Source organism: Rana temporaria, chromosome 1, assembly GCF_905171775.1.
Source record: "Rana temporaria chromosome 1, aRanTem1.1, whole genome shotgun sequence".
Taxonomy (NCBI): domain Eukaryota; kingdom Metazoa; phylum Chordata; class Amphibia; order Anura; family Ranidae; genus Rana; species Rana temporaria.
Window position 1 is genome coordinate 215,495,933 of NC_053489.1, and position 23,531 is coordinate 215,519,463.

The window sequence follows — 23,531 nt, forward strand, 5'->3', positions numbered from 1 at the left end:
AACGGGGGGCCTTAATGTCAGAAAGTTCACGCCGCGGCACTAAAGCGTTACATTTCTTATTACATCTTTATAGGCCAGCTGAGAATAGGACATGAAATGTTTGCCAAGATAGTCCAGAACATTTGCAATCTTGTGTGCCAACAACCGCCATCCTCCAGCTCGCTCAGTACCACTTCCCCAAACTCCTAGTCGGGGAGCATACACTCAACTTCACAGACGTGCCCTGATGACACTTTCTGATGGTGGAGGGAGCCTGGTGCATGTATCGGGCTGGAGTTCAGAGGGAGCAGAGAGTGGTTGTGTAGAAATCTTTGTGCCGGTGTTCTGTTGGTATGGGTCCCTCGTCGGATAATGCCCGGGCTGGACTGCGCAGGCGCGAACGGAGCCGCCGAAAATCTCAGAGGATGAACGCTGTTCTGTACCTGTAGACGGCGCATGTGCAATCAACATGCCGCTCTCTCCCGATGCGAGGGGGGGCGGAACACAGCAAGGGGGGCAAAACACAGCAAGGGGGGCAAAACACAGCAAGGGGGGCAAAACACAGCAAGGGGGGCAAAACACAGCAAGGGGGGCAAAACACAGCAAGGGGGGCAAAACACAGCAAGGGGGGCAAAACACAGCAAGGGGGGCAAAACACAGCAAGGGGGGCAAAACACAGCAAGGGGGGCAAAACACAGCAAGGGGGGCAAAACACAGCAAGGGGGGCAAAACACAGCAAGGGGGGCAAAACACAGCAAGGGGGGCAAAACACAGCAAGGGGGGCAAAACACAGCAAGGGGGGCAAAACACAGCAAGGGGGGCAAAACACAGCAAGGGGGGCAAAACACAGCAAGGGGGGCAGAACACAGCAAGGGGGGGCAGAACACAGCAAGGGGGGGCAGAACACAGCAAGGGGGGGCAGAACACAGCAAGGGGGGGCAGAACACAGCAAGGGGGGGCAGAACACAGCAAGGGGGGGCAGAACACAGCAAGGGGGGGCAGAACACAGCAAGGGGGGCAGAACACAGCAAGGGGGGCAGAACACAGCAAGGGGGGCAGAACACAGCAAGGGGGGCAGAACACAGCAAGGGGGGCAGAACACAGCAAGGGGGGCAGAACACAGCAAGGGGGGCGCATCTATTCTTGAGCAGTGCTGTTTTGGGAAATGATTTTCTCAAACTACACGTCTTTGCGGGGCAGATTCATTGAAGGACCCTCTTATTTGCACACTGTTGTAAGTACACTATTACGCCCCACGCAAAGATGTGTAGTTTATTGAGAAAACCATTTCCCAAAAAGAGCACTGCTCAATAATTCATCCACCCCTTTGAGAAGCATCTGCCCCTTGTTGTATGCAATGAATAACCCGCCCCGAGCATCGGGACAGAGCGGCGTGTTGATTGTGCCGTCTACAGCTACAGAACAGCTGTTCATCCTCTGCGATTTTTGGCGGTTCCGTTTGGCCTGCGCAGTCCAGCCCGGGCATTATCCGACAGGGGACCCACAGGACACCGGGTTCAGGACAGAGCAGCACTCGGGAACCATTCAGTCTGCCATCAACAAGCCATGTCCCCTCCGTATTATACAGGGGTGTTTCAAAAAGTTTCTGCATTTTTTTTTTTTTATACTAAAATGGCAAGGCGGACTAGTCACATGACACAACCAATTACTACTACTCCTCCCGCCCTCACCGTTTCCAACGAAAATATAAAAGTGCGGAAACTTTTGCATACAAGTTGTGACTTCTTTACTTTCCTCGCACTGCTCCTGTGGGAAGCCAGGCTGAGCCGGGGGTTCACATAGGAGCGGTGTGGGAGACGGCATGTGATGTGGACAGGAATCACACTGCATTTCTGCTCAAATTTCATGCCATTCTTTGCAGTGCGATTTGATCCCATTCATTTTCTATGGGCTTAAATCGCACTACCCGCGTGGTATTGGGGAGTACCTAAACAAAAAGTATTGGTACGCGTACTCGCTCCTAAACAAAAAATGTATCAGTGCATACCTACTGGACAGTGAGTGAAGGTAGCTCTCCAACACAGGGGGAAAATGCTTTTTGTAAATTAACAAGGGGAGTGTTGGAAGCTCTGCCAGCTATTTATTATTTTTGGTTGCAATCCTATCCTCTTTACAGGACCAGTAGGAGCTTGGTAACCATTTCTCTCTGCCCTGTCTTCACCAATAACATTCACCATTCTAAAGCAGCTCTGAATCTGATTGGTGACCGTGATAAACTTGTGTTGTCATATATGTTACTATTGAGATTTACTGGTGTACTACAGAAACATGTACACCCTGGGAGAACAAGCTGCAGCCCAAGGGTACATGTGACCCTGTGCAGACCCCATCAGCAGCCAGTGTAGAGGCAATAATGACAGTCTCATGTAGCATGTCCCCAATCTCTCTATCTACTGAGGTGTGCATAAAGTCTCTCACAGAATTCCATCATATAATAAATATGGGTGGCCCTTTGGCGCTGTCAGGGGCCGCAGTTGAGGCCCCTACACCTTGACAACCACTGATCCATACACAAAAGTGAACTACGCAGCATGTTGTCTGGGGGGGGGGGGGGGTGTTCTCCCCATAACAGCAATAGAGGGGAAATCTTCCAATGGGGACACTAGTTCTGGTGGCAACCAGCGACTCCCTTACTATGGAGGAATTTCTTCTCATTTCCTGTTATGGCTATGGGACAGGAAGGGAAGGAAAATCTCCCCAATGGGACACATATAGCAAATAAAAAAGAAATGCTAACAGCGGGTATAACTAGGGCTGAAACAACTGAAAGCGACAGAATCTATTATAATCATTTATGAAAATAGTTGTCGACTATTTTCATAATTAATTAGTCAGCCTGCATACAGAATGTATTATTTGTTTACATGTCAGTATACACAGTGCAGCGCACACACAGCCCAGTACACTGTCCATACATGTCAGTTATGTGCCCAAGAACTTGTGAATGTGTGAGGAGCAATGCCTCATGGGACATGTAGTCCTAGACAGGATAAGGAAGTGATTTAAAGTGGTTCTAAAGGCAGAATTCGTTTTACCTTAAAGGGGTTGTAAAGACACAAATATTTTCCTCTTAAATTAAAGTCTGACAGTAGCTGATAAAGTAAAAAGTAATGTTTTGCATTATAACTAGTTTGATACCTGTTGAAATCGAGCGGTTTTATTCACCTCCGTCACTCCCGAATCATTATTCTCACTGACTTCCTGGTTTGCGGTGCGCTCTCATTCTTGCTACATCACGGCCTAATGGGAACTACAGTTCCCATTAGGCTTAGCCTCCATGCCTGTGAGGAATAGGAGAGCATCTTCAGGCAGGGCTGTAGTCATAGGAAGGGGGTGAGCACATTCTGCTTTCCACCATGCAAAACGGCTCAGATGCTGGTGGAAAGCAAGAAGAGGAGAGACAGGAAATGGCATTTTCAAACCTGGATTACTGTATTTTGGAGGTCAAAAGGAAAAACGAGGTAAGTGATATTTAAATGCTCTAGCTCAGTGGTCATCAACCCTGTCCTGCAGGACCCACTAACAGGCCAGGTTTTATGTATTACCTTGGGGAGATGCAGACTAGAATACTGCAATCACTGAGGAGCAAATGATATCAGCTGTGATGTATTTCAGTTATCTTGCAAACCTGGCCTGTTAGTGGGCCCTGCAGGACAGGGTTGATGACCACTGCTCTAGCTTACAGCAATCAATTGATCTAATAAAAAACGAACCTTTAGTGTTCCTTTATTGCATTCAGGTGAAAAGCCTTCTGGTAGTGGTAGTTGTAGCAGCCCCCACCCCCCATGCTTATCTGAGCCCCATCTTGATCCAGCGATATGCATGAGAGCAGAAGCTCTCCCAGGTCTCTCTCTCCCCTCATTGGCTCACACAGCACTGGGATACATTGGCTCCTGCCAATCGCAGCCAGTGAGCCAATAAGGAGAGAGCTGGGCCAAGCCATGCTCTGTGTGTGAATGGACAATGTTCTTTTACAAGAGTGTGGCTCCTTTTTTGTTTATATGCAGTATTCTTTGACCAGAGAGACACTGCCCACATTGGGTACACAATGCTAGTGAGCAAATACTGCTTCATACACCCATGTGCCCTTTTTTGTTCCAGTGTGAGCCTGTTTGAGTGCCCCCCATAGGATGGGGCTAGTGTGTACATTGCCAGCTGGGGAACCACAACGAGGAGGATCAGGACTGCACAGGGCAGTTCAATGTGGTTGTAAAGGTAAAAAAAAAAAAAATTCCCGAAGGAGCTTCCTTTACCTTAGTGCAGTCCTCCTTCACTTACCTCATCCTTCCATTTTGCTTTTAAATGTCCTTATTTCTTCTGAGAAATCCTCACTTCCTGTTCTTCTGTCTGTAACTAAACACAGTAATGCAAGGCCTTCTCCCTGGTGTGGAGAAAGCCTCTTGAGGGGGCGAGCAGGACGCCCACTAACACACAGCTCCTTTCTCTATCTGCAAAGTAGAGTGTCCTGACTTAGCCTCTTGATAGTGGAGCAGGCAAGTCAGGACACTCTCTACTCTGCAGATAGAGAAAGGAGCTGTGTGTTAGTGGGTGTTCTGACACTCCTGCTCGCCCCCTCCCCCCTCAAGAGGCTTTCTCCACACCAGGGAGAAAGCCATCGTATTACTGTGTGTAGTTACAGACAGAAGAACAGGAAGTGAGGATTTCTCAGAGGAAATAAGGACATTTAAAAGCAAAATGGAAGGATGATGTAAGTGAAGGAGGACAGCACTAAGGTAATGGAAGCTATTTATGGAAACAAAAAATTTCCTTTACAACCCCTTGAAGTCTACCATTGTAGTAGTATTTTACTTTGCTATAGGGGCACCCTGAAGGCAGGAGGAGCTGAAAGCACCGATGGTGGAACTCTGAAGAGGAGGATCGGGGCTGCTCTGTATCAGATACTAACCCTCCCTTACTCAAAATTAAAATAAGAAAAGTTTTGTCTTTAGATGGACTTTAAAGTGGTGCAAGTACCTGGATGTGGCTTGGCATCAGCCTCTCAACCTGGGAGAGGGCAGGCGGCACTAGGAGCCAAGCAATACACTGACAGGAGGAGAGAGCAGTGTGCTGAGCTCATCGGTCTGCTTGTCTTGTCCTGGGGGAGGGAGGGACAGAGAAAAGTCAGATCACCAGTGTGTGAAATGCAAGGACTGGGTGGACAGAAATAGAAGAAAACCTATGAAGTGTGTATGGAGTGGATCTCCCGTATACAGAACGGTCAGAGGAGGCTGGGCCCTGGCCTGACTATTATGGACATGGCAGAGTTAGCAGGAATCCTGGCCCAGCTCCAGCAATTGTCTGCTCACTAAACCTATAATCAGATTATCATGGAGGAGAAGAGGGTGACCTGCCCACAGCTCTATGACAGCTGTCACCGGGGAACCTTCCTCCTACATTGCAGCCAAAGTGAGCTCAGCTATAACACTGTAGTCCGCCCAACAGTCCCGGGATGGTGGGCGAGTCGTGCCTGACTGGTAGAACCCTCTTCTAATGCCAGTTACCTTCTGCCACCCAACTCCTCCACACTCACGGCTCACCCAACCACCCAACTCACCTCACACACAGCACGATCCACCATCGCCAGCCCCGAACACGTCACTGCCGGGTCGCCGAGGGATCAGGAACACGTGACGGCTACAGAGCACGTGATCCGGGGAAGATGGCGGCGCCCAGGAGTCACCCGCCTGAAGAGGGCTCTGATAGCAGTGATAGTGATGAAGAGAAGCAGCGGCTGAAGGAGGCGGCATGGGAGCCCCCGGGTGAGAGGAGCAGGGATTTACATGCCCGGGGTCACGTGTTTATAGGAAATGTGTTCATGTGGAGGAGCCTGGGATGTAAGGGAAGGTGGGATCTGCCTGCAAGGTGGACATGGGTTCCAATTCATTGCCATGGCTTCGCATACATTAGCTGACATTTTGTAACGTTTTGTTTAAAGGCTGCAGGAAGCGTCATGGGTGTTCCAATCTGAGGCCAGCCTCTTGGCCCTAACTTCACAGGGTGACGCCACCCTCGAGGCCCTTCCTCCGCAGGACCATGGCCAGCCCCTTGAAACTTCCTCCGCAGGGAGCGACGCCAGCCCTGAATGCCCCTCCTCCACAGGGCGATGGCCAGCCCCTTGGACCTTCCTCCGCGGGACAACGCCAGCCCCGAATGCCCCTCCTCCACAGGGCGATGGCCAGGCCCTTCCTCTGCAGGGGTGACACCAGTCCCAAGGCCCCTCAGCAGGGCAATGGCCAGCCCCTTGGCCCTTCCTCTGTGGGTGTGACGCCAGGCCCTTCCTCTGTGGGGGCGACGCCAGCCCCTTGGCCCTTCCTCCGTGGGGGCGACGCCAGCCCCTTGGCCCTTCCTCCGTGGGGGCGACGCCAGCCCCTTGGCCCTTCCTCCGTGGGGGCGACGCCAGCCCCTTGACCTTTCCTCCGTGGGGGCGACGCCAGCCCCTTGGCGCTTCCTCCGTGGGGGCGACGCCAGCCCCTTGGCGCTTCCTCCGTGGGGGCGACGCCAGCCCCTTGGCCCTTCCTCCATGCGGGCGACGCCAGCCCCTTGGCCCTTCCTCTGTGCGGGTGACGCCAGCCCCTTGGCCCTTCCTCCGCAGTGTGAGGGCCAGCGCTTGGCTCTTCCTCTGCAGGGCGACGCTAGCTTCAAGGCCCTCCCTTCCTCCGCAGGGCGACGGCCAGCCCCTGACAGACCACCTTACACATCAGCCTCTGCATTGCAATGCAGCGGCTGGTGTGAATCAGCCCTTAGAGTACAGCAGACATGCACTGAGTTCAGGTGGTGCTGACAATCCCTTTTTCACCTAACTTTTCTAATGCTAATTGGGTATTCCCTTACCAACCTGTAGGGCGCTTCCTCTCTCTCGCACACAAAAATCTTGACAGCAAACTGTAGTTGCTAATAAGCCCATAAGAAGTTTGTCATCCTGCAATTCGACTCAAAGCTCAAGCCCTTTCACACTGAGCTACGGGCATCGCTAGTTTTAGCTGCACTTTACTGCTGTTTTAGCAGCGCTATTTGGCCGCTAGCGGGGCGCTTTTAACCCCGCTAGCGACCGAAGAATGGGTTAAATGCACCCACTTCTGAAGCGCTTTGCAGGCGCTTTGGCAGTGGTGCTTATTAATTTCAATGGGCAGGGGCGGTGGAGGAGCGATATATACACCGCTCCTCCACTGCCCCAAAATTGCTGCTTGCAGGACTTTAACGTCCTGCAAGCGCACCACTCCAGTGTGAAAGCACTCAGGCGTTCACACTGGGGCTGCAGGGGAGGCATTTTTCAGACGCTATTTTTAGCCCTTTTACACCTGAAAAATGCCTCTTGTGTGAAAGGGGTCTTAGCAGGTGGGATTTGGTTAGTGGAACATGAAACAGAAGTGTACATACAGGACAGCTGAGAAAGCAGAGCTATCCACAAGACATATAAGGTGCCGTCGGGAGTCTGGCTGCAGAGGTTTACATGGACAACAATTAAGGCATTAATGTATTTTCTAGCTTTAGCATTGTTGAATTTGTTTGCTGGGTGCCATTTGCAGGTCATCAATTCATTCCACATGTTCCCTGGACTAACTCTTTAAAGTGTTCTATAAATACACAGGCAATTGCTTCTTCCGTCTGTAATGAATGCTGCTGCCAGATGTGCTCACCTTACGAACCACTCAGTGTCAGTCGCGCCATTCTGCCGATCGGGGCACAGGCTTCTGCTCACCCAATGAATACAAATCAACATACTAATAACAACATGCAAAGCCATCTACAACTCTGCACCCAGCTACACCACCAAGCTTGCTTCAAAATATCACCTAAACCGTCCTCTTCACTCCTCCCAAGACATTCTGCTCTCTGTAGCTTCCTTGCCCCCACCTCACATGTTTTGGTTTAGGACTTTTCAGAGCCCTTCCCATCCTCTGGAATTTTCTACCCCAGACTGTCTTGCTATCTCCTCCGCCATTTGCCTTTAGGCAGTCCCTGAAAACTCATGTCTTCAGGAAAGCCTTATCCTACTTTTATTTAATAAGTGCTTTCTCCATCAACTCATCTCTCACAGTTATTACCTTTTGTTTCACTGGCCTCTCCCTATTGGGCCTCTCCCACACTGGACATTTTTGATGCTGTATTAGGGGCACCAGGTGTAGCAGTGTTTTGGCAGAAAAAAAAGCTTGATGCGTGTTAACGCTAGGTACCATTAGCATTTGAGTGTTAATTCATTTCAATGACCAGATTAAATTCATATTCTGGCCAGTGAAATGAGTTTATGCCCTAGCATTTAATGCGCCTAAACGCGTTACATGCATTTATAAAATCTATGGATTTTTCTGCCAAAAAAACGCTGCCAGGAAGAAAGTCGTCTAGGAGAGAGAGAAAATCTGTCCAGTGTGCTAAAAGCCTTAGGCCCCGTACACACGGCCGAGGAACTCGACGTGCAAAGCACGTCGAGTTCCTCGTCGAGTTTTGGGATGAAGCCGCCGAGGAGCTCGGCGGGCCGCCTTCTCCCATAGAACAACGAGAAAATAGAGAACATGTTCTCTATTTTCTCGTCGAGCTCCTCGGCGGCTCCATCGAGCCAAAACTGTACAGACGACAGAGTTTCTCGGCAGAATCCGGGTTTTGACCGAGTTTCTCGGTGAATTCTGCCGAGAAACTCTGTCGTGTGTACGGGGCCTTAGATTGTATGCTCTACTGAGCAGGAGGATTTTCTTAAACCTTTCCTCTTGAATTGTTTTGTACTGTCTACCTTTATTATCTCATTATTTTGTTAAGCACTGCTTCCTTTATTTTGTAATGACCAGTTTAGTAATAGTAAACAGCTAGTTAATGTCAATTTCTACGCCTTCTTTAAAGTGGAGTTTCCATCCCCAAATTGTTTTTTCATTATTGTGCTCATTAGACCTAAAAAAGTAAAAAAAAACATTTTTTATTTTTTTACTCATCTGGAAATGCCTGTTGCTATGCGGTCCCACAAAATCTGCATTTGAAACCACCTAGGATTCTGACATCATCTCCCTCTAATGCTCCTGGGAAATGTGTGTCATCATTTCCCAGGATGCAGTGCGCTGTCCAATTATCACTCCCCATCCAAGACTTCCAGGAAGTAAGTGCCTGTAGTCTTCACAATGCCCACAAGCAAAATGACAACGGTGTAGACATAGTTTTATAAACTATCTTTTTTGAATATCTATGCGGATCGGCGGCGGATTGTAAAAAAATAAGTGACCAGATTTATATTATAAAAACGCAGGATGAAAGGACATACATTTAAAAAATGCTAATTGTGGTTGGAACTCCGCTTTAAGTGTCATTTGAGCTTATGATAGCATTTCCATTTATCAAATTTGTGACCTTTTGTGTTACAGGTGTCAAGAAATGTGTTCAGCATCAGCAGGATTCTGTTGCAACAGTTATGCCAAGTCTACGGTACATATTTTTCTTTGCAATATTTATGACACTGACATATTCCTCGGGCACATTAAAGAGGAAGTAAACCCTCATGGGTTTTACTTCCTCTTTGTTTCCCTGCAACGGTAAAGCATAATTGGCTACTGTGCATTGCATAGTAGCCCATCATGTGTCACTTACCTGAAACCAAAGCCTGCGATGTCCCCGATTTACTCGCTGGTTGGAAGCGTCCATATTCACTCCTCTTCCTTCCGGGGCCGCGGACTGCGGCTCTGTAAATGGCCGTAGTCGCATGCGCGCGGAAGCCGCTAGTCACGGGATAACCCCATCTAGAAACAGCACGGCATGCCCTTTCTAAAGTGCGCATGCGCTGAATACAGGTTTAGGAGATATTTACAGCACCTACAGGTAAGCCTTAATCTAGGCTTACCTGTAGGTGAAAGTGGTTGTACAGGGTGTACAACCACTTAATGTGCATTGGTCCATGTTATGGCAATACAGATACACACACACTCTCTATAGCAGTGTTTTTCCACCTTTTTTCAGTCAATTTTCTGCACAATCTGTAGGCACCCCATTCTAAAATGTAAAAAAAAAACTTGTATTTTTACTTAATGCAACATCAACTTACAAGGGCACCAAACCTTAGAGGTGAATTATTCTTCTCTTCTTCAATTTCTCTCCCTAACTTGGCTAATGTGACCCCAGTGCTGACGAAGAGAAGCAAATAAGGTTGCTGTACAGATGCCTGACGTCCTTATCAACCGATTATGTCACTGTTTGTTAGAAAACCTGCAGCTAGAAGGCTGTAATGTTGCACAAAGAAAACCTTTGTGTAACTAAAGGGCAGGCTAGGTCCACCCGCTGGCTTGTATACAGTATCAGTAATTTTTAGGCATTTTACCAAGGAACCGCTAAAGAAACCTGAAGGCACCCCAGGGTGCCTGGGCACCCTGGTTGAAAAAGGCTGCTCTAGAGTCAGTTTGTTCAGTTGCCAAATAGCATACGTTTATGTTTTTAGAGGAAGAAACCCACACAGACACAGGAGTATAATATACTGTACTTTCTGTGGAGATCATGACCTGGTGGGTATTGAACCAAGGTCCTCAGTATAAATCACTAAACTACTGTGGTGCCATGTTACTTCATGTGTTGCAAATAGTTATTAAACAGTAATGGCTCATTTACACCAACTCGCACCCTAAAACGTTTGCAAGCTAGTATCTTTGTGTAGGAGTGATGCTTTGCATTGTTACAACTCAAGGTACTGTTAACTTTTTATTTTTCTGTCATCGTTAAAGTGTCACATAATTCCACTTTGTCCAAGTCTATCTACCATAGTGTGGTATGGTGAATTGCACTGTGTAAAATGTATCCATACAACCCACCTCAGGGCAGTGTTAAGATGTGAACGGGACACATACAAAAGAACTGTTTCTTTGCATTGAGCCTGCATTGATGAATACAGATCAACGCCTCTCAGTGGCAGTAGTGTGAGCAAGACCTAATGGGTGTTTATGTAATCCTGTGCTCTCTTTAAAGGGTTCGCCCCGACAACCATGAGCATGATGGAAACGAACTACAAACTACACCTGAATTTCGTGCACATGTGGCCAAGAAGCTTGCTTCCATATTGGACAGGTAATTATTGTTTTTTAGTTCTTTATTTACAAATATGAAAAATAGAGAAAAAATAAATTCTTCAGGGGATATCCCATTCCAGATGGAAAGGTAGAAAACTAACAACCCCAAAAAAATAAAAATAAATTACCCTAGGAGTGTGGAGCACTTTGATATTCTGACATCTCACCTTACGCCCTTTATGTTTATCATCTTTTTTTGTGACTTTCAGCTGCATTAAAGAAATTCCAGGAAGCAGCAGTCTACAAGAGCCTAAAGAAGAAACTGAACAAGAGGAAGAAGGTAAGTTAAAGTATATGTAAAGACCAAACTTTTTTTTCACTTTGTGTAGAGAAGAGAATAATCAAAACACTTTTTATTGCTATCTCTGTCCCATTGGGAACATTTCTGTTTACTTCATATTCTAAAGACACAAGAGGGAAAGAAGAAATCTCTCCAAAGTGAAGGAAATTTCAAAGTTTACGGTATCGTTGAAACAGATGTCCCCAGTAGCTTTCACTTGGATTTCTGATCTGGTGACAACTCTTTCTGTCTTTAAAGTAGCTTCATTAAAAAAAAAATAACAAACATGTCATACTTACCTGCCTCCTCAAGCAGTGCCCCCAGAGAAAGCTGCTTGCCCTGGGGGCACCACTACATGCTTGCTCCCGAGCCGTTGCTCTATGCGTCCATAAGTTTCACTTTAATGTCAATATAGACTGGTAGTACAAACTTTATACAAGGGCATCGATTGCATTATTCTTTTTCAAGAATAAACATTCCAGTTAGGGCTTTATTGACAGTGACTACTGGGATAGATACAGTGCCTTGCGAAAGTATTCAGCCCCCTTGAACTTTGCGACCTTTTGCCACATTTCAGGCTTCAAACATAAAGATATAAAACTGTAAATTTTTTTGAAGAATCAACAACAAGTGGGACACAATCATGAAGTGGAACGAAATTTATTGGATATTTCAAACTTTTTTAACAAATAAAAAACTGAAAAATTGGGCGTGCAAAATTATTAAGCCCCCTTAACCACTTAAGGACCGGACCAATATGCAGCTAAATGACCCAAGGGGTTTTTACAATTCGGCACTGCGTCGCTTTAACAGACAATTGCGCGGTCGTGCGACGTGGCTCCCAAACAAAATTGGCGTCCTTTTTTCCCCACAAATAGAACTTTCTTTTGGTGGTATTTGATCACCTCTGCGGTTTTTATTTTTTGCGCTATAAACAAAAATAGAGCGACAATTTTGAAAAAAATGCAATATTTTTTACTTTTTGCTATAATAAATATCCCCCAAAAACATATCTAAAAATTTTTTTTTTCCTCAGTTTAAGCCGATACGTATTCTTCTACCTATTTTTGGTAAAAAAAATCGCAATAAGCGTTTATCGATTGGTTTGCGTAAAATGTATAGCGTTTACAAAATAGGGGATAGTTTTATTGCATTTTTATAATTTTTTTTTTTTTACTACTAATGGCGGCGATCAGCAATTTTTTTCGTGACTGCGACATTATGGCGGACACTTTGGACAATTTTGACACATTTTTGGGACCACTGTCATTTTCACAGCAAAAAATGCATTTAAATTGCATTGTTTATTGTGAAAATGACAGTTGCAGTTTGGGAGTTAACCACAGGGGGCGCTGTAGGAGTTAGTGTTCACTTTGTGTGTGTTTACAACTGTAGGGTGGTGTGGCTGTAGGACTGACGTCATCGATCGAGTCTCCCTTATATAAGGGATCACTCGATCGATACGCCGTCACAGTGAAGCACGGGGAAGCCGTGTTTACATACGGCTCTCCCCGTTCTTCAGCTCCGGGAGCGATCGCGACGAAGCGGCTATAAACGAATAGCCGCGCCGTCGTCCCGGATCGCTCCCCGAGGGGATCCGACCGCCGCATGTAGCGGGGGGGTCCCGATCGGACCCCCGACCCACGTCTAGGCAGGCACGTACAGGTACGTTGATGTGCCTGTCCGTGCCATTCTGCCGACGTATATCTACATGAGGCGGTCGGGAAGTGGTTAAGTTAATACTTTGTAGCGCCACCTTTTGCTGCGATTACAGCTGTAAGTCGCTTGGGGTATGTCTCTATCCGTTTTGCACATCGAGAGACTGAAATTCTTGCCCATTCCTCCTTGCAAAACCGCTCGAGCTTAGTGAGGTTGGATGGAGAGCGTTTGTGAACAGCAGTTTTCAGTTCTTTCCACAGATTCTCGATTGGATTCAGGTCTGGACTTTGACTTGGCCATTCTAACACCTGGATATGTTTATTTGTGAACCATTCCATTGTAGATTTTGCTTTATGTTTTGGATCATTGTCTTGTTGGAAGACAAATCTCCGTCCCAGTCTCAGGTCTTTTGCAGACTCCATCAGGTTTTCTTCCAGAATGGTCCTTTATTTGGCTCCATCCATCTTCCCATCAATTTTAACCATCTTCCCTGTCCCTGCTGAAGAAAAGCAGGCCCAAACCATGATGCTGCCACCACCATGTTTCACAGTGGGGATGGTGTGTTCAGGGTGATGAGCTGTGTTGCTTTTACGCCAAACATAACGTTTTGCATTGTTGCCAAAAAGTTTGATTTTGGTTTCATCTGACCAGAGCACCTTCTTTCACATGTTTGGTGTGTCTCCCAGGTGGCTTGTGGCAAACTTTTAAACAACACTTTTTATGGATATCTTTATGAAATGGCTTTCTTCTTGCCACTCTTCCATAAAGGCCAGATTTGTGCAGTATACGACCGATTGTTGTCCTATGGACAGAGTCTCCCACCTCCGCTGTAGATCTCTGCAGTTCATCCAGAGTGATCATGGGCCTCTTGGCTGCATCTCTGATCAGTCTTCTCCTTGTATGAGCTGAAAGTTTAGAGGGACGGCCAGGTCTTCGTAGATTTACAGTGGTCTGATACTTCTTCCATTTCAATATTATCGCTTGCACAGTGCTCCTTGGGATGTTTAAAGCTTGGGAAATCTTTTTGTATCCGAATCCGGCTTTAAACTTCTCCACAACAGTATCTTGGACCTGCCTGGTGTGTTCCTTGTTCTTCATGATGCTCTCTGCGCTTTAAACGGACCTCTGAGACTATCACAGTGCAGGTGCATTTATACGGAGACTTGATTACACACAGGTGGATTCTATTTATCATCATTCGTCATTTAGGTCAACATTGGATCATTCAGAGATCCTCACTGAACTTCTGGAGAGAGTTTGCTGCACTGAAAGTAAAGGGGCTGAATAATTTTGCACGCCCAATTTTTCAGTTTTTTATTTGTTAAAAAAGTTTGAAATATCCAATAAATTTCGTTCCACTTCACGATTATGTCCCACTTGTTGTTGATTCTTCAAAACAAATTACAGTTTTATATCTTTATGTTTGAAGCCTGAAATGTGGCAAAAGGTCGCAAAGTTCAAGGGGGCCGAATACTTTCGCAAGGCACTGTAGATAGATAGGGAGAGTAAGTCACCATAGTGGAGTCAAAGGGGGAATAAGCTTGCACAAGTCTTCTAAATTTTTAACCTAAAGCATATGCTGCTCCTGATTAACAAGGAGTGCAAGCTCCTCTGTTAATTAGGTTCGATCCGTTCTGTGGCTGTGACAGGTAGCACAAAGGATCTAGACTGAAGAGCTGCAAGCTCTAATCTCACAGCTCTCTTTGCTCCCGCTTGGCCCAGAGAGGAGGGAGAAGAAGCTTGTTAACCCTTTTGCAGTCTCTGCTTGTGTGGTGTTATCACTGAATGAGCAGAGAGAGGGATGTGACCTGTCTGCTGACAGGTCACATCCCGCATGACAGGGTCGCACCTGGCCGGGATCTGTGGCAGTTTTGTATATGAAAAACTGCCACATTCCCTCTTTTAATCAGGCGCACACTAGAGCTGCACGATTCTGGACAAAAATAAGAATCACGACGTAACATCATTCACATTACACAAAAAAATTGGGCTAACTTTACTGTTTTCATTTTTTTTTTTTAATTCATTAAAGGATAACTAAAGGTTCTTTAAAAAAAAATGTTTACTTACCTCCTCTGTGCAGTTGGTTTTGCGCAAAGTGGTCCCGATCCTCCTCTTCTGGGTCCCTCAGCGGGGCTCATGGCTCCTCCTCTTCTTGAGTGTCCCATTGAAGAGCCGCTCTCCCTCGGGGTACCCGTGCGAGCACGCTCTTATGTCCTGCGTCTATTGACACAGACAGCAGGACTTGGCCCCTGCGTCATTGGATTTGATTGACAGCAGTGGGAGCCAATGGCTGCGCTGCTATCAATCTATCCAAGGCCAGAGACACTGGCTGGAGGTGGCGGCTGCATACCAAAGGTTTTTTACTTTTAAGGCAGACAATGCCTAAAGGTTAAAAAACCTACAGCCTTTATAACCCCTTTTTTAGACCCCTTTCACACTGATGCGGTTTTCAGGCGCTTTTGGGATAAAAATAGCGCCTGTAAAGCGCCAGAAAAACGCCTTCTCTGCAGTCCCAGTGTGAGAGCCAGAGTGCTTTCACATTGGGGCACTGGCAGGACGTTAAATAAAAGTCCTGCAAGCAGCATCTTTGGGTCAGTGGAGGAGTGGTGTATACACCGCTCATGCCCATTGAAATTAATGGGCACCGCTGCCAAAGTGCCTGCAAAGCACTTCGGCAGCGGCACTACATGGGTGCAGTTAACCCTTTATTCCGCCGCTAGCAGGGGTTAAAAGCTCCCCTAAAACTATGGTAAAGTGCCACTAAAACTAGCAGCTTTTTACCGTCCATGCCCGCCCCAGTGTGAAAGCAGTCTGAGATTCTTATCCTGGTGTGAAAGCTTTGTGAATTCAGCTTTATGGATAGTTTATAATGAAGAGGTTAGTTGATTTTTTTTTTTTTTTTTTTTTGTCACTGCCTTTTTAAATATATTTGTTCTCCTTTTTAATGTATTTTATTTTGGGGATTTAGGTCAAGTCATACTCTCTCCCTTTTCTATTATTGAAAGGTTTTCGGTTATTAAGCACATCCATTCCTGGGGATCCTGGCACTGTGGCACCTTCTACTCTTCCAAAGCGCAAGGCAGCATATTCTAGCAGGTGAGGTGGCAAGGTTTTCCCTGCATGAACCAAAATTATTTACGTACATTATCTCTATAGTTTATAAAAAGTGATAGCTGGCAAATGTATAGATTTAAAGGGGTTGTAAAGGTAAAAAAATGTTTTTCCCTAAATAGCTTCCTTTACCTTAGTGCAGTCCTCCTTCACTTACCTCATCCTTCCATTTTTCTTTTAAATGTCCTTATTTCTTCTGAGAAATCCTCACTTCCTGTTCTTCTGTCTGTAACTCCACACAGTAATGCAAGGCTTTCTCCCTGGTGTGGAGTGTCGTGCTCGCCCCCTCCCTTGAGGGGGCGAGCAGGAGAGTCAGGACGCTCTCTACGTTGCAGATAGAGAAAGGAGCTGTGTGTTAGTGGGCGTCCTGACTCTCCTGCTCGCCCCCTCCCCCCTCAAGGGAGGGGGCAAGCACGACACTCCACACCAGGGAAAAAGCCTTGCATTACTGTGTGGAGTTACAGACATAAGAACAGGAAGTGAGGATTTCTCAAAAGAAATAAGACCGACAAGAAATGTTCGATGTGAGCTTTTGGTCGGAATTTCCGACAGCAAAAATTTGAGAGCTGGTTCTCAAATTTTCTGGCGGCAAATGTTCTTGTCGGAAATTCCGATTGTCTGTATGCAATTCCAACGCACAAAAATCCTACGCATGCTCGGAATTATTGAACTTCATCATTCTCGGCTCGTCGTAGTGTTCTACGTCACCGCGTTCTTGACGGTCGGAATTTCCGACAACGTTTGTGTGACCGTGTGTATAAAACACAAGTTTAAGCCAACATTCCGTCGGAAAAAAATCCACGGTTTTGTTGTCGGAATTTCCGATCGTGTGTACGCAGCATTAGTCTCTCCAAAATAATAAAATTAAGTGAAACGTAATTGGAGAGGGACAAAAAAGAAGCTTGTTTTTCCAAAAGTGCAACCGAGATATTCAACTTCATTCATTTTTATTAATTTTAATTAACATATCTTGAGATTCACATTAGGTATCAGTCTGTTTTATCCACTTGCCTACTGGGCACATTTACCCCCTTCTTGCCAAGTCCAATTCTAAGCTTTCAGCACTGTTGCAGTTTGAATGCGCAATCATGCAACACTGTATCCAAACAAAAGTTTTAATATTTTTTTGGAGACAGATGGAGCTTTCTTTTGGTGGTATCTAATCACCACTGTGTATTTTTTATTTTTTGCTAAACAAACGAAAAAAAACCTTAGTTTCTGTTATAACATTTTCTAAATAAGTATTTTTTCTCAGTGCGCTGATGGGCACTGATGAGGCTTCATGGGTGGGCACTGAGGCTTCACTGGTGGGCACTGATGAGGCTGCACTGGTGGGCACTGGCAGGCGTTACTGGTGCGCTGTTTTATATATAGATCATATCCAAAGGTGTGACACCAAAAAAAATGGAGGTACTTAGGCTGTGAAAGAGAAGAAAGGAGGTAAGTAATCCACTGGGTGATAATGGTACATATCCACCCAGTAGAAGACTTGATCGATTAGGGTGATAATTATACAGATGGAATCAGCCAGGGCTATTCTATTAGACAGCCAGTGGAGTTATCATATGAACAGGGGGAATACTTACTAGCAAGCCACCTATATGTTTTCCACATGCTAGCTGTCCAAGCGCAAACAAATTCCTCATTGATGTCTGGCCTAATGCCGCCCTTCTAAAATGCTCGTCCACATAAGGGGATGTGGAGGAAGGAATGGTGCCAGCTGCGATCCCCGGCGTCTCTTTATATCGCGCATGTGCGTTGTGCTGATGTCATGCGTTGCTGCATCATATCCGGTCTCCATGGTGACAACATCAAGAGTGGTGACCCTATTGGGGATGCCCAAAAAAAAGCTGCTGATACAAATTATCTCCAGTGATTGGGATGGAAAACAATCCCATTAGACCCAATACAATTGGAGAGAGAAAATGGCCCTTAATACAAATACAGGGTATATACACAGGAGCACACAGACAGAGGGGTCCCTACACATAGCAGTGCTTCCACCATTACAAAGAATGTTGAAACAACACATAATAAACAATACATACTAAACATTACATATCCATAATATTCAAATAGGTTAGAATGCATATCAACAAACCCAAAGGTGTGGCATCTAAATCTACACCATAAACATCCAAAATGCAAAGCATCCACTGCAGAGATGTAAATGGGGGAGTTCCTGTCGAGTAGTAAGTTATTAGCTACCTCTCCAAGGTTATGCTAGTTTGTAGATCAAAGGGGACTTTTAAGAAAGGAGATTGAATTTCAAGTTTTCCTCACCAAATTTATCAGTTTCTGATGATTTGTCTAGAATAAACCAGAATTAAAGCTTTTAGACTCGTTTAGACCTGGAGGGGTTATGGCATTAAGATACTTGACCGGCGCATTTTGCGCTGGAGCAGGGTCTTATTCCAATCGCCTCCATTACTGTAAAATTGACATTGGGCATTCTATATTTATGCTTCTTGGCCACATGTCGGCCCAAAGACAAATATAGATTGCCAATTCGCATACTATGCATATGTTTGCTGATGCGTTGCCCTAGTTCTGTCTAATAGAATACCCCTGGCTGATTCCATCTGGATAATTATCACCCTACTGGATCAAGTCTTCTACTGGGTGGATATCTACCATTATCACCCAGTGGATTTATTTCATCCTCTCTTCTCTTTCACAGCCTAAATGCCTCCCCTTTTTTGGTGTCACACCTTTGGATATGATCTAGCGGTCCTTGTTTATCACGAAGAGGGCAAGTAACACAGACAAATTGTTGGTTTCCTCTTTTTAGGAGTGCTCTTACCAAGAATGTTTAAAGAACGTAAGTGTATATGCAATGCACCCAAATATATGCGCTATGTATGTAATTCACAAATATTAATTTTAAAGCGCAATTATTCTGTATTTCACAAGTGGCATTAATCCCTGAAGAAGATTTTGCTTTTGCTTATACATTTTGAAACGTGTTGGATGTCCCAATCTACTAAACAACCATTGATACTTGTATGTCGATGGTGGAACAGCAAGTAGTTGGGGAAATACCACTTCAGGACTATTAACCTTTTGTACATTTTCATGAAATGGATACAAATACAAATTAGGAATACTATGTTACATTGTTGACTTTTTTTTTTTTATCATAACCAACTTCATTTTATTCAATATAAAAAATAAATACTTATTTTAAGCAATAATACCAAATTTCCTTCTTTAAATTGCCTTACAAATCCCAGTTAAAAGGTTAACCACAATTATTTCCGATGGCCTACCCTTGCTCTTAGCCAGGCGCCTATAGGACTTGCAAACAAAATTAAACACTGTGCTAGTCCTAGGCATGCCAGATAGTGGAAAATACCTTTTTTATCTAGCAGGTGGCTATAGATACTTGTTGTCAGGATGAGCTTTGCTCATCAAAGTGTATTTCTGCTTTATGTGACAAATGTACATTTACAATAAATTCCTTATCCCACAACCTACTATTTATTTATTTTATCTCACCTACGCTAACACTGATTCAGCTTGGGGGTTTATTTACCTCTGCACTGTTTGCTTCTCTTTGGCAGAAACCCTCTCCAGTGTAGGCCACACCTATGCACTGCACCCCAATAGGCTTACATGAGGCCATACTATGAGCTGAAGCTGAGGTGCAATCTCCAGGTCTTTTGCCCTGATCTTGGCTTGAGTATCTAGCATGTCACTGATTTAGAATAAGCATGTAGCCAATGACATCAGAAAAGCTTGATTTCCTACACTTCATGGATGCCTAATCCAGGTCTGTAATTCAATTGATTATGCAGTCAGGATCAGGGTGACAGCTCTGGAGGCTGCACCCTTTAACCAGTTCCCGACCTCCTCATGTACATTTACGTCAGCAGAATGGCACGGACAGGCACAATCACGTACCTGTACGTCCTCTGCTAGACGTGGGTGGGGGGTCCGATCGGGACCCCCCCCGGTACATGCGGAGGTCGGGTCCGCTCGGGGAGCGATCCGGGACGACGGCGCGGCTATTTGTTTTTAGTCGCGATCGCTCCCCGGAGCTGAAGAACGGGGAGAGGCTTCCCCGTGCTTCACTGTGGCGGCGCATCGATCGAGTGATCCCTTATATAGGGAAGACTCGATCGATGGTGTCAGTCCTACAGCCACACCCCCCTACACTAGTAAACACACACTAGGTGATCCCTAAATGTTACAGCGCCCCCTGTGTTTAACTCCCAAACTGCAACTGTCATTTTCACAATAAAGAATGCAATATAAATGCATTTTTTGCTGTGAAAATGACAATGGTCCCAAAAATGTGTCAAAATTGTCCGAAGTGTCCGCCATAATGTCGCAGTCACGAAAAAAATCGCTGATCGCCGCCATTACTAGTAAAAAAAATAAAAAAAATAAAAATGCAAAAAAACTATCCCCTATTTTGTAAACGCTATAAATTTTGCGCAAACCAACCGATAAACGATTATTGCGATTTTTTTTTTACCAAAAATAGGTAGAAGAATACGTATCGGCCTAAACTGAGGAAAAAAAATGTTTATATATGTTTTTGGGGCATATTTATTATAGCAAAAAGTAAAAAATATTGCATTTTTTTTTAAATTGTCGCTCTATTTTTGTTTATAGCGCAAAAAATAAAAACCGCAGAGGTGATCAAATACCACCAAAAGAAAGCTCTATTTGTGGGGAAAAAAGGACCCCAATTTTGTTTGGGAGCCACGTCGCACGACCGCGCAATTGTCTGTTAAAGCGACGCAGTCCCGAACTGTAAAAACCCCTTGGGTCTTTAGCCAGCATATTGGTCCGGGGCTTAAGTGGTTAAAGAGGAAACTTTCATCACATTATGAGACTTACTTGAAAATTAAGCCTTCCAGTGATGCAATGTCATCTCTGCAGGCCGCTTCCATCTTTACCCGTCTTGCTTCCAGGTTTGCAGACTCCGGCTCTGTGACTGGCCGGATCCGCGATGATGTGACTATGCGCACTGGAGCCGCCAGTTAGGGCAGATGACTGTGATGGAACGGCACGGGTGGCCGTTCCTTCAGAGCGCATGCACCAGTGATGTAACTGCCACATTATGCCTTTGCCTTGCAGGTAAGAAAAAAAAACGTGCAGCAGTTTACAACCGCTTTAAAAACAAGCCAACAATGGCAACTTTCTTACCCCCACAGATTTTCCTTATAGGATGCGTACACATTAAGTAAAGGATCAGAAATCATAGCACTACCTTGTTTTTATAGTCCTTTTAGTATAATTTTTTTTCTGTGCTACATTATACCAGTGTTAAAAGGTAACTTCACTTTCATGGGGGAAAAAAAATAGCAAATAAAAAAATAATAATAATATATCGTATACAATTGCGACACAAGTCATAATTGAATGTTATTAAAAATTACCTTTCCTTTTCAATCTGCAGCGCTGTAATATTTTGTAAATGCAATGCAATGTGGCTACCTGGAGGTGTTCTGTACACATATTCACTAAACAAAAATTTCATTCTGTTTATTGTTCGGTTGTTATACTGTAGAAGTATAAAGTGCAGCATACAATGTAACACTATATAAATAGTAATATATTTACAGAAGATTATTTTCTCAGTTATGTGGGGTATATTTGTATGCTGAACAACATTCTGTAATGAGAAAATGTTTCATTTTGTTTCCAATATTCTTTAAAATCCGTAGAGAATTCCACCTACACTTAAATTTCAGTGAGCTGATCGTTGCCTCTGAAAAATATGAGACTCACTGAAGGAAGAGCCTGGCAAAAGTCTAGAATGTACTGTACATTAGTGGATTTAGCCAGTTTCAGACGCAGTAGAAATTAACTTTATACTGGTATGCAGTGCTTGCAGCTACAGCTCTTCAGTTTTCTTAATAGTCCCATTACCAATATGCATGATGTTGCCATCTTAACTGGCAGTAGTCCATGTACTGGCACACCGCAAGCTTGAATTCTGAGAGTTTGATTGGCATTTCCGCACCTGCGTCCAGGCTCGTTTTAATTGGTCATATGCACCTTTTGTGTAATAGTATCCCACTTGTGACAGTAAATGTTCAAAATAGACCACTGTTAACTTAAGATGGAGTAATGATGGAGTCATCAGCTTTCATTCTACTTTAAACATTCACAATTCCTGCTTAGAAGTAATGATGTTTCCTATGTATATTTCACCACCTGAATTTTTATAGAGTTGAAGGGCTTCATAGTATTTCCCATTCTGTGTTTGGCAGTGAGGACAGCGAAGAGGAAAATGAGCGTCGGTGCCGTGAAGCAGCTGTGTCAGGGTTAGACATTCTAAAACATAGTGCTCTGTGTCCAGTTGCGGTTCAGAGTTCAGACACACCCAGTAATCATCAACTTACAAAGAAACACAAAAAGAAGAAGAAGAAAAAGGACAAGGAGCTGAAGGAAGGGTCTGATATTGACCATCAAGGTTCAAGGCAAGATCATGAATCTAGGAAAGACATCAAGGTGGACACTCAAAGTCAATCACAGGACTTAGGGCTGGAGCATGAAACCAATGGCTTTAAAATGAAGAAAAAGAAGAAAAGGAAGAACAAACAATTTGTTAATGAGACTAACCCAGACTATTAGGACTTAAATCAGGAATACGAATAAAGCAGTTTGTAAAAGGACAAACGAGCAGGGTAAGGAGTTAGAATCAGACCAGGACACAGGACAACAGCATGAATCCATTGGTTATAACAAGAAAAAGATAACTTTGGATAATTGTAAAGAACTGGCTGGCAAATCAGAACACAACTGCGGTCGTCTTGACAGATAGTTCAGTATCTTCCCCTGTGACTGACATGTACAAAAAGTGTTTAATGAACACTGTTTTATATGAAATAAAGAATGAAATAGGAGAATAGTAATATCTATTACTGAGGTGTTCTACCATTGTGTACTTTCAGGCTACGTGCTCATTTCACAACATAGATCATTGCAGGCATGACTGGTGAAAGTCTCTTCATCTGAGGGTGATAATCTTCATAATGTCCAATCTGTCTTTGAATAAAGCTTTTCAGCTCTGACCACATCATACGGAGTCCAGGAATGCTGTTTGCAAGTGTAAATCTGTGCCAGAGCTGAAGTCTTTTCATTGTGAGGAAGATGTCATCTGCGTGGACATGTAATTGTCTATGGTGCTGTGTGACGGGGACAGGAGGTGGCTGTGGTTGTGGCTGTGGCTGTGACTGTCAGGGGTGCTGGAATTCTGGTAGTGTACCAAACCGGCTGAGGATACTGTGCAGGAAAGAAGGTCACAAAATTAACATGTTCATCTTCTTTCATTTCAGCAGTTAGAAACACTTTTCACAATGCATTTTGGAGTTAAATTGGGTACTTTTGTTTTCCAAGCTCTCAAATTTAATTGTGCCACTCAACCTTAAAGTGGATGTAAACCCACTCTCATCATTTTTAAAATACGTCCATAGTGCTGATCTATAAAG

General features: G+C 44.7%; 3 protein-coding genes across 8 annotated transcripts in view; 1 reads left to right on the forward strand and 2 right to left on the reverse strand.

The window, feature by feature from the left end:
• Window positions 1-5,659, reverse strand: part of RNF185 (ring finger protein 185) — a 22,845-nt gene extending 17,186 nt beyond the window's left edge. For both annotated transcript variants that reach the window (XM_040349978.1, XM_040349968.1), the window contains exon 1: window positions 5,555-5,659. The gene's annotated coding sequence lies outside the window, so the exon portion shown is untranslated. The remainder of the gene's footprint in view (window positions 1-5,554) is intronic.
• Window positions 5,615-22,961, forward strand: C1H12orf43 (chromosome 1 C12orf43 homolog). Of its 3 annotated transcripts, XM_040349957.1 has the most exons (7): window positions 5,615-5,759; window positions 9,345-9,405; window positions 10,930-11,028; window positions 11,240-11,310; window positions 15,978-16,068; window positions 18,875-18,904; window positions 22,311-22,400. In XM_040349957.1, the coding sequence occupies exons 1-6, from the start codon at window positions 5,660-5,662 to the stop codon at window positions 18,897-18,899; spliced, it is 447 nt and encodes a 148-aa protein (XP_040205891.1). In that variant the 5' UTR covers window positions 5,615-5,659; the 3' UTR covers window positions 18,900-18,904; window positions 22,311-22,400. The 3 variants fall into 3 exon arrangements, with proteins under 3 accessions (XP_040205891.1, XP_040205876.1, XP_040205882.1); XM_040349942.1 differs by lacking the exon at window positions 18,875-18,904 and having other exon boundaries at window positions 5,619-5,759; window positions 22,311-22,961; XM_040349948.1 differs by lacking the exons at window positions 5,615-5,759; window positions 18,875-18,904 and adding an exon at window positions 5,771-5,862 and having other exon boundaries at window positions 22,311-22,961.
• The window catches only part of HNF1A (HNF1 homeobox A), a 52,843-nt gene continuing 50,865 nt past the window's right edge, over window positions 21,554-23,531 (reverse strand). For 2 of the 3 annotated variants that reach the window (XM_040349917.1, XM_040349922.1), the window contains one exon: window positions 21,554-23,325. In XM_040349917.1, the coding sequence (XP_040205851.1) occupies window positions 23,180-23,325 (146 nt within the window). In that variant the 3' untranslated portion in view covers window positions 21,554-23,179. The remainder of the gene's footprint in view (window positions 23,326-23,531) is intronic. The other variant, XR_005748665.1, reaches the window with a different exon arrangement.

Coding starts and splice junctions, on each gene's coding strand:
- C1H12orf43 (XM_040349942.1), top strand. CDS start 5,660: ATGGCGGCGCCCAGGAGTCACCCGCCTGAAGAGGGCTCTGATAGCAGT. Junction 5,760..9,344: donor GGCGGCATGGGAGCCCCCGG/GTGAGAGGAGCA, acceptor TTTGTGTTACAG/GTGTCAAGAAATGTGTTCAG. Junction 11,029..11,239: donor CTTGCTTCCATATTGGACAG/GTAATTATTGTT, acceptor TGTGACTTTCAG/CTGCATTAAAGAAATTCCAG.